Source organism: Falco peregrinus, chromosome 14, assembly GCF_023634155.1.
Source record: "Falco peregrinus isolate bFalPer1 chromosome 14, bFalPer1.pri, whole genome shotgun sequence".
In the NCBI taxonomy this organism is placed as follows: domain Eukaryota; kingdom Metazoa; phylum Chordata; class Aves; order Falconiformes; family Falconidae; genus Falco; species Falco peregrinus.
In genome coordinates, this window is record NC_073734.1 from 18664707 (window position 1) to 18678053 (window position 13347).

The following is a 13347-nucleotide window of genomic DNA, read 5'->3' on the forward strand; positions in this document are numbered from 1 at the left end:
TTCCACTGGCTGTGCTGCGCAGTCATTTCATACCAGACCTTCACCACATCCATGTGCTTTGGAATTCCTTCTAAAAATGAGCTCCAAGCCTGACCCTCCTCTCCCCGTCCCAATTCCCTGCAGAAGTGTTACCACATATGCTTTGAATCTTTTTTCAGATGAGCTCCCAAGTCTAACTCCTTCCTCCCTGTGCTTGAAACGTATGGATTTGAAAGCACTGATGTAGCCTTGAAGTTTTTGGACCAGGCCCATCTGGGTCAATCCCTATGTAGTTTGACTAGTAGTTTCTGGAGTAAAATTCTCAGAAGCCTTCATTTTTTCTTGTTCTGAATCTACTACGCACTCCCTTTTATCTCTCCTAGTTGAACTACAAGGATCTCAAGGGAGATGTGATTTTCATAAACAGAAAAATAATGACCAGCCAGAGGAAGGAAACAAATTTTTAATGACTGGGAGAATTGTCTTTATGAAAAAGTAAGTTTCCTTTTAGTTTATTATATATGTAAAAAAATACATCATTCATCAACTGTAGAAGAAGGGGAGATTTCAAATCTCATCTACTCAATAATAATGATTTTAAAAAGCTCATAGAGACTTTGTCCTACTGCTGCCAACATTTTGAATCACTGAGAAAGGTTTTCCAATCTGCCCCTGAAAACTGCATATTGGCATTAACGGTGACTTCGGAAGGATCACCCGTGTGTGCAGAGATGCCCGTGAAAAACAGTTTGCAGGACTAAGTCAATAGAGCAGCCGCTTTTCCAGGCATGCAGGCTTCCTTCGCAGTCAAGATGCTGCTAAGCAGGGACACGAGGGGCTTCCGGAGCGCTTCAGCACCGCATCCGCGTACCAGGGGCGATGGAAGGCAGTTTGCGAACGGCGCGGAAGGCGTGCGGGCTGCCCGGTGCCCGCATCCCCTCCGCAGCCCTGAAGGGGCGGCCGAGCGGCAGCCACAGAGTCGCGGCTGGCCCGGCGACCCTTCGGCCCGGGTGGGAGGGCTGCTCCGCCGCCGGTACCGGGGGCAGACCCGCGGGCGGCGAGCGGCACCCCGCAGCGCAGCCTGCGCAGGGCGGCGCGGCCCCGGCAGCCCCCCGGGCCGGGCAGGGGCAGCCGGGCGGGAGCAGCTGGGCCGGGGGCCGGCGGCAGCGCGGGGCTCCGCGGGCGGGCCGGGCGGGGGCCGGGGCAGCGCGGCGCATTGTCTGCCCGGCGCCCCCGGGGCTGCGCGGGGAGCGGAGCGGGGCCGGCCCCGCCACCCGTGCCTGGCTGGAAGTGAAACGCGCCCCGGCTGCTCCTTTTTCTTTCTTTCTTTTTTTTTTTTCTCTCTCTTTTTTTTTTTTTTTTTTTTTTTTGAGCCTCCAAAAGGCTCACTCGCCCCTTTCATCTGCCGCCGCGGCCCAATGGGAAGGCGGAGGCTGCCTGCAAGTGGTCTAATCTCAATGAGGTGTCAATCATGTTCCCCGGTGGGTGAAGTAAGGTCTTTTGTAACCGCCTCTGTCTTTGGGAAAGAGAGGCGAGAGGAGGAAGGCTGGAGCGGAGAGGGGGACGCCGGACCGTGCTGCAGGAGAACTCAGATTTGATCTCGCTTGTGCGTTAGCAGGGAGAAGCGGAGCACATGGATTTCTAAACACGCTGGGATTTTTTTTTTTATATCTACAAAAATAACAACAAGCGAACCTGACCCTACTGAAAACAGTCAAATGAATCGTAACTGCAGATCAATGCAGAGAGATGGGGAAACTTCACTCGAAACATGGTTAGTTCCTTTCACTTGCTACTTCCTTAGTCCCTTCCCCTTATTCGGCTTGTTCTCGGTTTGTTGCTGTGATTTCTGTACTGGTGTCTAATGATCTTCCTTTATTATTTCCCCGCACACTTTCCTCCGGATCTGCCTAGCTGCCGTTTGTAAACCCAGAGAAAGTCCAGAAGGTAGGGATGGCTCTTTACTGCTCGTAACTTTGAACGTGTTCCCCCGCTGCGGGTGGCTGCCCCCGGCCCCCTGCCCTCTCCCCTCAACTTTCCGGCGCGGTTTGCGAGCTGCGTGCCGGGTCCCGGCTCCGGTCCCGGCTCCGGCGGCGCGCTGGCCGCGGGTCCGGGCGGGCTCCGCGGGCGGCTCAGCGGCGGCATTGTCTCCTCTTCTCTAGGTGATAGTTTTGCGGTGAACGCCTCTCTGGCTCGCAAAGGGCTGGAGGACTGGATGGTGAAGCAGAAATACTCCGGGGGCAGCAGCAGCGGAGGCAGCAGCTCGGGACTCCAGCAAGGCTGCCAGCACCGGGCTGTTTGCAGGCTCTCCAGCGCCAGGGTATGTCAGCTTCCTCGCTGCTCCCACCCCCCCGCCCTGTCTTTTGGAAATAGGGAATACCAAAAGCTCTTTCTACATCCCTCTCACCCTCCCAAGGGTCGGTTGTGCAAAGGAAGGGTTTTCTTTGCCCTAATGCTGCTCCAGGGGGCTGCCCCGTGGGTGGTTTCCTTCAGTCCTTTGATGAAGTTAGGAGCTGCAGAGCAAACTTGGTGCTGGTACAAAAGCCAGAGGAGTAAAGGGACCTGTCCCCTAGTGTCTGGGCAGCGCGATTAGAACAAAACCCTTCATAAACAGGAACAAACGGAGAATCTCTGGGAAAAGCCCAGAACCCTGCCAGCGTGTGTAAGCTTGTGAACCCTGATTGGTGCACAAGTTTGTCTGTGACATTTTGGCAGAGGAATTCAGGAAAGAAGTCGTCCCCGAAGAGTGTATTTTTATTTACTTGCTCTTTGCTAGTAATGCGTGGCTGACTTTATCTGTAAGAGTTGCTGCACATGTCCCTTGCCCTGGCTGTTACCAGACTGGTCGCTTTCCACCCTTCCTCTTTCCTCTAGTCCTCCTCCCCTGTAAAGCTGGGCTGAAGGAAATGTGTAAATTACCCTCGCCCCCCGCCCTTAATGTTGTCTCTTTAAACAAAAAGGCATGATGGGAGGTAAACAATTCTTAGATATGGTCCTCATAGTGTTTCAGGGTATGATCCAGAGCTTATTGATGCTTACTGAAAGACTCTCATTGACTTCCGTGAGCTTTGGATCAAGCCCTGAAAGCTTCATCAGTGGAAAAGTAACCTGAGAGATGGGGAGATTGGAATCTGTGGTTCCCAGCAAGGAATGTGGCTCTGAAAGCACAAGCAGAGCAGGGCCACCAAACCTCCTGCAGGCTCTTTGCTTTGTTAGCCACCAGTTTTATTGTCAGAAGCCTGGACTTCTCGTGTCTCAGGAAAAATTAACTCGCAAGTGGACAATACTTCATTTAAGGTGGGGTGTTGAAGTGCATAGAAGATGTATAGCTTGGGAAAAGCTAATGATGACTTTTTAGATTTCACCAGTATTGTATTTAGAGGAGGATAAATTGGGAGTCACTGGAAGTAAGGCAAAGGGGGTAAGATAATGATGTGTTTGTAACTGATGAGCATAATCACTTCACATTCAACTTGCAGGTATGTCTGGTTGAAGTGATTCTTAACGTGCTTTACTTGGAGACAATGTGCCAAAGAAAGAAGTTCTCATTAATAACGGTACATACATGTATGATACAGATGTGAAGAGTAAACCCGTGTGCTTTTAATTATTTTTCATTATGCCCATTTCTGTGAGTCAAGCTTTTTTAGATATATTCTGCCTCTCACATACATATTTTCTAGGAAAGAGGCTCAACTTACCAAACTAAACATAGGTTTAAATTCAAGAGTTAAAGGTCAAAAACTCTGACTTCAGCTTTGTGAAATGTATTTTCTTCCACAAAGACAGTTTGCTTTTTGAAAACAAGAAAAAAATATCTTTTGTCAAAGATACTTTGCTATACACTGAACTCTTCAGTTTTCAGTTCCATGAGTTCTGCTCAGCTGGAATGGCAGTGGAACAGTATGTCTCTTCTTACTCAAGGTGTCCTCCTCATGATAGCTGAGCAATTAGCAAGCCATTAGCTAAAAATTAATCTACTGGTTTAGTACATTATAAAACTATAAATACATTTAAGTATGTTTAAAAGCACTGTTCCCATGAGGCTTTTTACTGTCATCCTGATAGAGTTGTTTGTGAATGTTTGAAAATATTCACAATTTATTGCCTAATATATTTGGTAGTATCTGTATGCATATATAGCCTGCTAATAGTTTTATTTTAATTGTCATCCTGTCACAGGCACACTGTGACAGCTACATTAAAGTTCCTTTAAAATACAAACTTTTGGTACTATGGAGGGATGCATTTCTAATCCTCCATTGGAACCAGATGTGCCATATGTACAGTCTTTTTGACAAGGATTATGGAGTCGCAGCTTTTGACTCCATAGCTGGGATTGCATGACTGTTTCCTCGTCTGAGATCTTTGATCTCTTGTATAATTATACCAAGATACAAAGTGAATTGTAGTCTAACCTCTTGGCTCTTCATTCACCTCAAGATGTAAAAATACTAGTTACCTCTGCTAATGGTTAGTTACATGGGATTGTGTGGGACAGTTGTATATTCCCCAATAATGTAGTACTGTTACGTTGAATCGACCAAGGGCTTTTATCCTTACTATTTCAGAATACCTCCTAAAATGTTCAGTTAGCTTACAAGGCTCTGTGGAACAGTACAGTTTTATTGTGTCACAGTTGAAACTTTGGCTTCTCATTAAAACACGTTTTTTCCCCCTGAAATAGTTCCTAATTGCTGTGTTTGTGACTTATGGCAGAAGGAGTTAGATCAAACGCTGATGAAAATATCTGCATTCAGAGAAATAACCAGTTGAGCTTAAAAAAAATAATGGTCCTAGAAATAATTTTCCTCCTAGGAATCCTTAACCTGAGTTTTGTTGATGGTGGTTTCATTAGTATGCAGGGCCCTATTTGGTGAAATCCAGCATGCTTCCAAAGACCTGTTGATGGGAGGGGAGAGCACTCAATTGCTTCCACAGCTGAAACTTCAAAGATTTTAATAATTTTGATTAGAACTTGAATGTAATAGTGAAATTTTACTTACATTGCTGTATATAAGCCAAAAATTCTGTCTTGGTTGTAGTTGGAAGACTGTTTTCCTCAAGAACAGAGACACTGAATTGTTTTGCTAAAGTTAGTCATCCAGGGGAGATGACACTGAACTTCAGGGGGATACATGTAGCATTTTACAAGAGGAATGAATGACTAATACAGGAAAGCAATAAAATTTCATTTGTGCTCCTCTCTAAAATGATTGAATTTACAATAGTTCTGGAGGGGAGGTCATTATGTTAGTTCACTGAAGGGGTGTTTGACACAAGACGAGGGGATTCAAGAATACAACACTTTTCCTGAACTCAAGTTTTGAGAGTTTCTTGGTTAGAGCAGATTTCCCTCAGCAGATGTATCATCCATGTTGTATCCCATCCATCCATGTCTCCCCCTTCCAATTCACTGGAAGAACAGTAACTAGTGTCCAGCTATTGCCAAATGCATCAGACATCTGAGAAGGATCTCATAGTCAATTGTTGGGTGAAGGCAGGAGCCAGGGGAAGGGGAGTGTATCTGAAATATGCGCTTCTGGTGCATATACAACTTTTCTGTTCTAGCTAAGAGCTCTGATCTCATTAAACCATTGCCATCCACCCAGCAGGGGCTGCTCTGCTCTAAATGTTTTAATTACTGTGGAGGCTGAGGGCTGGGCTGCAGCCTTCCATTCCACATCATGTAGAATTAAAGAAAAAAGGAATTCTGTTGCATCTATGAAAAGTATGAGGTCCAGAGTCATCTTCTAGTTTCAAAGCTAATTGAAACCACTGGGGCTGTAAATCCGTTGAGGCAACCGAATACACTTACTTTGCTGCTTTATGAATGAGTTAACTTGTGCCCAGAAAGGTTTTCTGACACTGTGGATTATCCCATATAATTCTTAAGTTTAAATTTATTCAGTGTGTTTACTTTTACAAACTATTTTTGGAGATCATCATTGTTTGCAAATATTCATGTATTTATTTAGCTGAAAAGTAGTGCTGTGCTAGAGGGGAAAATATTAAATATGACATTTGCTTAGTTCAATTTACTTTTATCTTCAAAGCCATGAGAAATTTTACTAGTTTCTTGCATGTCTCATTGAGATCTGTGCTTGGGATTGGAAAAAAAATCCTATTTTTAATTTAATCTCAAACCAGCTCACAGTAAGCCAAGTTGTAAGTAATCATTTTAGGTAAAATAGAGCAGTCTTTAACTTACCACTTCTGCTGGGCTCTGGTACTAGTGATCTTCATGTTCAACCCTAACTGATATTACAGTTGAGTATCTGGTCTGGGAATAATACAGTATGAAATGCTGAAGCACATCACACTACTTCAGAGGTGGGGCTTGTTCTCCATTTGTTCTGTGCCTGTAACTGCCAGTGACATTAATGGGCATTCCTTGCATGGCTGAGAGGAGACTACACCAGTGTCAACTTCACTGCATCTCTAGCATGCTCTTTCTTAAATTAAAAAAAAATAAAAATAGGCCTTTCCCAGTGCCTTTCTGTTAAATAGCATTTGTGTGTGTGCATGTAAAAATATATAGCTTTATGGAAGACACAGCTGGGTAGGTCATTCCTCCAAAATAAAAATAATGAAAGGAAAAGAGACTTTTTTTAGCGATATGTATATGCTATGGCTTAAAGGCTGTTGAAGTGGAAGATTTAATTGTAGCACTACTTTGGGGTCATCTCATGGGTAGAATGACATTTGAAAGACTGCCTTCTTACAGATATGGTGACAAGAGCAATTAAAATTTCCTGGGGTGCTATCTTGTGTTACTGCTTGAAGTAATCTTTCAAACTGAACTATTTTCAAGTACATTAATGTCAGTATTGTATAGACAATTATTTGTATTGACTCTGAGGATTAAAAGAAACAACAGACTCAACAGTGCTAGATACTGGTATGACTAAAAAAAATATTTTGATAAACAAAATATTGTGTATGGCATTTAAAATAAATTGCCAAACTTTGTATTGAAAGAGAGAAGCAGAATCTTATTTAGTGTTGAAATTTGGTGCCAACAAACCAAGATAATTTAATTAGTGGTGTACATAGTATATCTTGACAGCTCTGGTTTGGGAAAATTATAACATGAATATTAACAATCAAAGAGTCTCTGAAAGTATTAGTGCCATGGTGATGAGATTAGTGAATTGGCCAATACTGTAGCAGAAAGCTGGATTCCAAGGGAATTATCCTTGAATGATACCAGTTGGTGCAATTAAAAGCCACAATTCAGTTGCCATATGGAAAGTGTTAGGCATCCTTACATGGTTTCAAAGCTATGTGCCGGAGGTTAAATTGACATGTGAAGAAAAGCATAAATTAAATATTTTGTGTTATGAAATTAAAAGTTGACTTTGCTTGAGCCATATGGAGGAGGTGGATGGAAGACAGTCTGTATTTCATCAGGGCTTGTTTTATAGGTGTTTCAGATTTAATGTGGCACACTTTTAATTTGGCATGTTGATTGGAAAGCTGAATGGCCCGTGAAGTTTCTGCAAACAATCTCATTAACTTTTTTTTTTAAATCTCTAACAACCCTCTTTCTCCTACCCCCTCTAAACTGGAGTTACTTAGGTTGATGTTTGTAAGAAGAAAGTGTATTCTGTATAGTAGCGGGGTAAAGGCCTCATCTAATTATTACACGCTATGTCTCTTGGGCTACTGATAGTCCCTCTTGGTTTAGTGAAACCTTAATTCTTCTGAATGAGAAGGCCTTGGTTATGGAGGACATTTTCTTCTGTATATTGGGATGAAAAGTACTAACAGTATATTATATTCTTTAATGACTTAAATGTAAATAATGTAGTCCAGACTTTACACTAAAACTTCGGTTATAACAAAAATGGGAAATTTGTAGCACATGATTGTCGACATATGGGAATGTTCTTTACAGCAGCATTCATTAACAGAAGGGTTTTCTGTAGGTTTTTGTGAGATCTGTAATAAGACCCAGGAGGAGCTCAGTAAGTGGCTATTTGTAGGCACCCTTCAGAAGAAGATCTTAGTTGACTTTTATGGTTTCTTTTGAATTGGGTTATGAACAGAGAAAAGAGAAGTCTCATGAGTATTGAAACTTTGTAAGAGTTAGTTTTTCCAAAGTTGGGGAAATAATTGTTCAGTGATGATATTTAAATCAAAATGGAACATTGCTCCCTGTGCTGCAGATGTTGGCCTTTATAGAAATCCTTGTGGATGGATTTTGCTTCGTGAATGTCAGCATCAAAACCTGGTTGGAAAGTAAATGGTAGCTGTTGAAATGTACAAAATACTTGAAGCATTTTTTTGTAACTAAACCACTTCTCTAGTTAATATACTAGTTACTCTGAGTATTTGTGAGTTTTCAGACTATGTGATATTTATAGATATCTTTTCATGGAAAATGAGGTATAGTTTTAGTTAAAAAAATTACTGTGAAGAAATGGTGCAATGGACTTTCTCTGTGAATTTATTTAGTCATATCTGCCAACATTGGCAGCAAAACTAAGCTTGTATTTACTCCTACGGAGTAACTACAGCTATGGGAGACTTGAGTTGGCCTGTATGCCATTCAAGAATTATTAACCAAGTTCCAAATGCAAAATCTTCATTGTGTCTGATTTCTTAGCCAACAAAGCGTATTTGTGTTGGAATATCTCATGACATTTGTCTTGCAGTGGTGGAATGCCAGTGGTGTTAGCTGTGGTGAAAGGGCTGTGCTGGCGCAGATATTTTTACTACTGCGTAATCTAAGAGAGAGGGGAAGTTGGCTTGTGTAGGTTCAACTATTGCTGTCCTGGTCTCTGCAAGGGGTACAGCCATACAGTGCACTTGCTTTTTGTGAACTTCTGGATTTATTGTCATCAGAGCAATATGGCATATATTTTGTCTTGTAATTTGCAGAATAGCGATGACACTTCTGAACATGTGAGACATCCTTTCTCGACTCGGAAAGTCCTGTATAGTTAGTGTCCTCCAAATAGACTACTGTCATGTAACCACATGTCCACAGTTCATTAAGGACCAGTCCACTGGCTTGCCATGGGAGCTGGCATTCCAACAGGCTTACATCTGCAAGTAAGTGTTCAGCCAGATCCCTTAATACTTATACATGTGTGTCTCACATGACCTGATATGTGCCTATCGTATGTGAGAAATACTTCTGGTTTAGTCATACAGAATCTAATTGTTTGAGGAAGGGAACGATGCAGTCTTTTGTTGGGAGGTCCTATAACAGCTGTGAAATTGACTACCCCTGGTTTTGTTTGTGTGGTGTGGCCTATTGTATATTATAGGGCAATAAATGACCCTATTGTTTTAGTGTATAAAACTTCTGGTGGAGTAAATCCTTTTGCTCCTCAGAAGACCAGACTGTGGCCATAGGAGACTGAAATGCCATCAGTGCCTGAGAAGCTCCTTAATGGCCAAAAGGAGCCCTGTAAAAATATACCTAAAAGATCCCAACACTAACCCCTTGGCAGCAATAACGAAGGACCCAGTGGTTCCCTGGTTCAAATCAAGGTCCCTACCAAATGTGCATGAGAAGGAGTTATTCCTTGAATGTGAAGCTGTTGTTAATAAAATTTAATACTTGTGAACAAGACTTATTAGGCAAGCAGCTTCTCTGCTTTTTGTCAAAGTTCTAATAGTTTGATAATTTTCTCCCATAACCCTTCTTGAACTGAAAATTCAGTGGAACTCTGAAACTCAAGTTGACTGTGAAAGGGTGTCTTTTTTTGTACCTTGAGAAGTGCCATCTACCAGTCTTGCTTTTGGTTTTAACGGGTTTGATTTAAATGCAGGCTGGGTGGACTGGTCCATTATGTCATTTGTAATGACAATCCCTTGAGAATATGAGATCCTTCCTTAAAATGTGGGAGGAGATCAGTTATGGTTTGCACAAAATTTGTAGCAGAGAACTTTTGAAGTGCCTGGAATTTTCAGCCACGTATCCTTGGACTTCAAACTAACAAATGCGGGCAGTATATGTTGCTTTAGCTCAGAGATGGATTGGCATGTGGTCAGAACAGTCTACGGACTGTCCATCTAGAGAAATACTTGGTGTTTTGCGATTAGGGTGGAATTTAATGCATTTGGGGGCATTACTGTGGCAGCTTTCAAGGGATTAAGTATATTGAAGTTCCTATTAAAGTATAACATTGTGATTCAAGATCTGTGAAAGAAAATCATGCATGGGTGTTTGATCTTGGGGTGCAGCCACACATGCTGTGAGGCATAAAATAAGGGGATAGACTCAGTAGGGAAGTGACAGAACAAAGTACTGTCTTGCAGGAGAAATGGGATTTGGGAGCAGCCTTGGATCTTTTGATCCATACTCTGATGCGAATGATGAGTGGTATGGAGGTGACAGATTTGTCTTGGGGGAGGAAGGAGAATGGTGGGTAGTGTGTCGCATTGCCCTCGGAGATAGTTTGCTGTCTGATTCCCCAAAGGTTTGATGTGGTAGGTAAGGACTAAGCTGCTTCTTGTCCTATCATAAAAATCTTTTATAATTCCAGAACAGTTAGTTTCAAGACAGTCAGGTAAAGAAGGTAGTAGCTGTAAAGTTAAGCCTTATGCATTACATGCACCTAAAGAACAAATGCCTGTTTGCGGGAGCAGGAATTTTCTCTGAGCATAGAGTGCCCCAGTCCTGGGCTTACAGAATAACAAGCAGTCTCTGTGTTGCATAAGATGCTGTGGTTAAGCCTGTATCAGTGTTTCTGTAATAAACTACTCTTTTTGAAACAATAAATAATAATTTTGCTTGTGAACTTCCCAATGTTCACATAGCGTACGTGTGTATATACTACAGACACTCATTCCCCTATAAAGAGAGAACATCATAGTCTAGCAAACAGAATATCTGTCATTCCAGCTGAGCAAAGGTCTAAGGCAATAACCCAAAATATCCTGGAAGAAATTCTAAAAAGCATTGAAGAAATCAATCGTCTGATCCTAGAGGAAGGTCTTTGATGTAATCCTGGTAAGTTTATACTGGGAGCCTGCCTATTTCTTTATGGTCAGCCCTAGACTTTCTATATGAAAAGTGGATCAAATAATTTCATATGCTCCTGCTTTAAAAAAAGGTGGTTGATAGTTTTCTAAAGCGTACACACTGTTTAAATGTAGATTGTGGCTTTTAGCCGAAGCCCAGGTGGGGAGGAAAGGCTTTTCAAAACAAGTACTTACAGGAAAATAAATAATACTTTGATATTTTTCCCATGGAAAAACTGTGCCTCATTTAGCCATCACGAATATTTAATTTTATTTTGAGGATAAACTTCATAGATTATCTCAGTTAAAGCCATTTTTATTTATGCAAAGCTTATGTGCATGGTCTTGTTCCTGATGTGGATATGTATGTAAAAGGAGTTTTTCAGAATACCATAAATAAATTACTTTTAAAGGTGTACTTTTAACTAACTCAATGCAGTTAGGTAAGTCTGGTTTTATCCTCTTGAAAAATTCTGCAATATTTCTCTGTTGTGTTTTGATGCAAAAGTCCTGCTGTAATAGAGGGAAAACTTCTCGTTGCTTTCAGTGGTTTTGTATCAGGTTCTTGGCCACATCAGTGGGAGATGAGGGAAGGTTCAAGTGGTGAGACTAACAGTCTTTTTATGTAGCAGCTACATTGCTGGTGGAATGACAACATATTTTCCCCTGCAGATGCAGTTTATCTGATCGTTTTATGACAGGTTCACAAAAGTTTTTCCCGGTTGTACTGCCACTTAAATTCCCATTTGTAATTAGCAATGTAATTTTGCAGAGAGGTTTAAAAGCATGTTTTGAGAGAGGCTATTCCCACAGCACTGCTTAATACCCATTAAAATACCACATTTTTATTATATGAAGGTGTTTTTTTATCTAATTAGGTTGGTTTATTAATGTACTGCACCACAGTCTCATTCTCTCCACCCCTGACCTCCACTCGCCCTTTAAGGCTGTTTTTAATTGTTTATTTATGACCAATAGGAAGCATGCAAAATCTTTAACACTGGACTAATGCACAGTGTAAAGAAGTAAATGAGATATCTGCCTGTCTAAGCTATTGTACAGGGCTTTTCTTTGAAAGACAGTTGCTCTTGGATTAAAACATGGTGATGTGTTACAGAGAAGACAGGAAAAAAAACCCAGCATTGGAAAGGAAGTCTTGTATTCATTGATGCTACATAGACTTCACTGGAATGTGGTCATCAACCTTACCATGGCACTTTTTTCCAGATGTGCTGTTTAATTTCTGGGGTTGTTTTTTTTTTTTTAAATTCAATTTAGAAAAAAAGGAATGAAATAATTTTCTGTGAGAACTGTGTGATGAAAGTCAAAAGTAAGGCATGTTCAAGTAGCTCTGTGTCCTTGGACATTTGCTGTTATCCAGGAGGGACTAGTAGTCTGCAGCATGCAGGTGTTGCCTGTGCTTTGTCAGTGAACATACATGTGCTGTTTAAACACAGAACAAACCTCTGCTAAACCGATTTATTCTTAATCTGTGGCCACCTCTGATTTTCCCCATTTTGGAAAGACTGAAACCGAAGGCACTGCAGTGAGAAGTTCCCTAGATTTGCCAGTAAATGAATAACAGACAATGGGTAATGCCCTGTGGGAGCAGCAAAAAGACTGTGAGGTCCCTTATTAGCTCCCCAACAGGAATCTGACCCTCCTGGTGCGTGTCTGATGGCAACGCTGACAGTCTTGGTCTCCTCAAAAAATGAGGAGGATTTCACCACCATTGGGGAAAATAGGAAAGCTTGTCACATACAGAGCAGAACAGTTAGACAAGAAAAATGTTAATGTCATGCCTTTAGGGGTATGTTTTAAGCAAGGAAGGAGTCCTGGCCTACTGCACAGTCAGAGTGTCTCCTCGCATCAGCAGGAGCCCTGTCCAAAGGCCGGGTGAGGCTTCCTCCTTCCGTGCTCTCCGTAGACACGGGGTCTAGTCAAAATCTGCTGTTCTTGTGTATCCATTCCAATAGCCAGTACTCGCAGGAGAGGATAACCGGTTTTGCTTTCAGTCAGAAACACGTGCAGAGACTTTCCTGAGAGGTGTGCCAGCCTGAGCGACATGCCAGATCAGGGGCAGGATTTGGCTTTCAGCTGCGTTGGCACAGCTTACTGATGCCGGCAGGCGGGGAGCTAATAGCTGACGGCAGGACTGGGTGGAGGGAAGTAACTCAGCTGAAAAAGCAGACTGGTGATGTTCAGTCTTATCTGTCCCTACGTGTCCCCACGTAGTGTGTGTTACCTGGACTTGGCCGTTCACAGCCAAGAATCTTTCTTCTCATGATGATGGTGACTAATGGTGAGTATTTTTTGTCACACTTGGCTGCGTGCCAAACTATATTAGAAGTTTTGTGCACCACCGGTTTGCAGTGGCCCTTCTGGCGG

General features: G+C 42.2%; 1 protein-coding gene across 3 annotated transcripts in view; it reads left to right on the forward strand.

Annotated features, from left to right (window-relative positions):
• The first annotated feature begins 1407 nt into the window (after window positions 1-1407).
• The window catches only part of NKD1 (NKD inhibitor of WNT signaling pathway 1), a 112829-nt gene continuing 100889 nt past the window's right edge, over window positions 1408-13347 (forward strand). The window contains exons 1-4 of one of the 3 annotated variants that reach the window (XM_055818835.1): window positions 1408-1753; window positions 1894-1926; window positions 2142-2299; window positions 3459-3536. In XM_055818835.1, coding sequence (XP_055674810.1) covers window positions 1729-1753; window positions 1894-1926; window positions 2142-2299; window positions 3459-3536 — 294 coding nt within the window. In that variant the 5' untranslated portion in view covers window positions 1408-1728. The remainder of the gene's footprint in view (window positions 1754-1893; window positions 1927-2141; window positions 2300-3458; window positions 3537-13347) is intronic. The other 2 variants (XM_055818833.1, XM_055818834.1) reach the window with 2 other exon arrangements.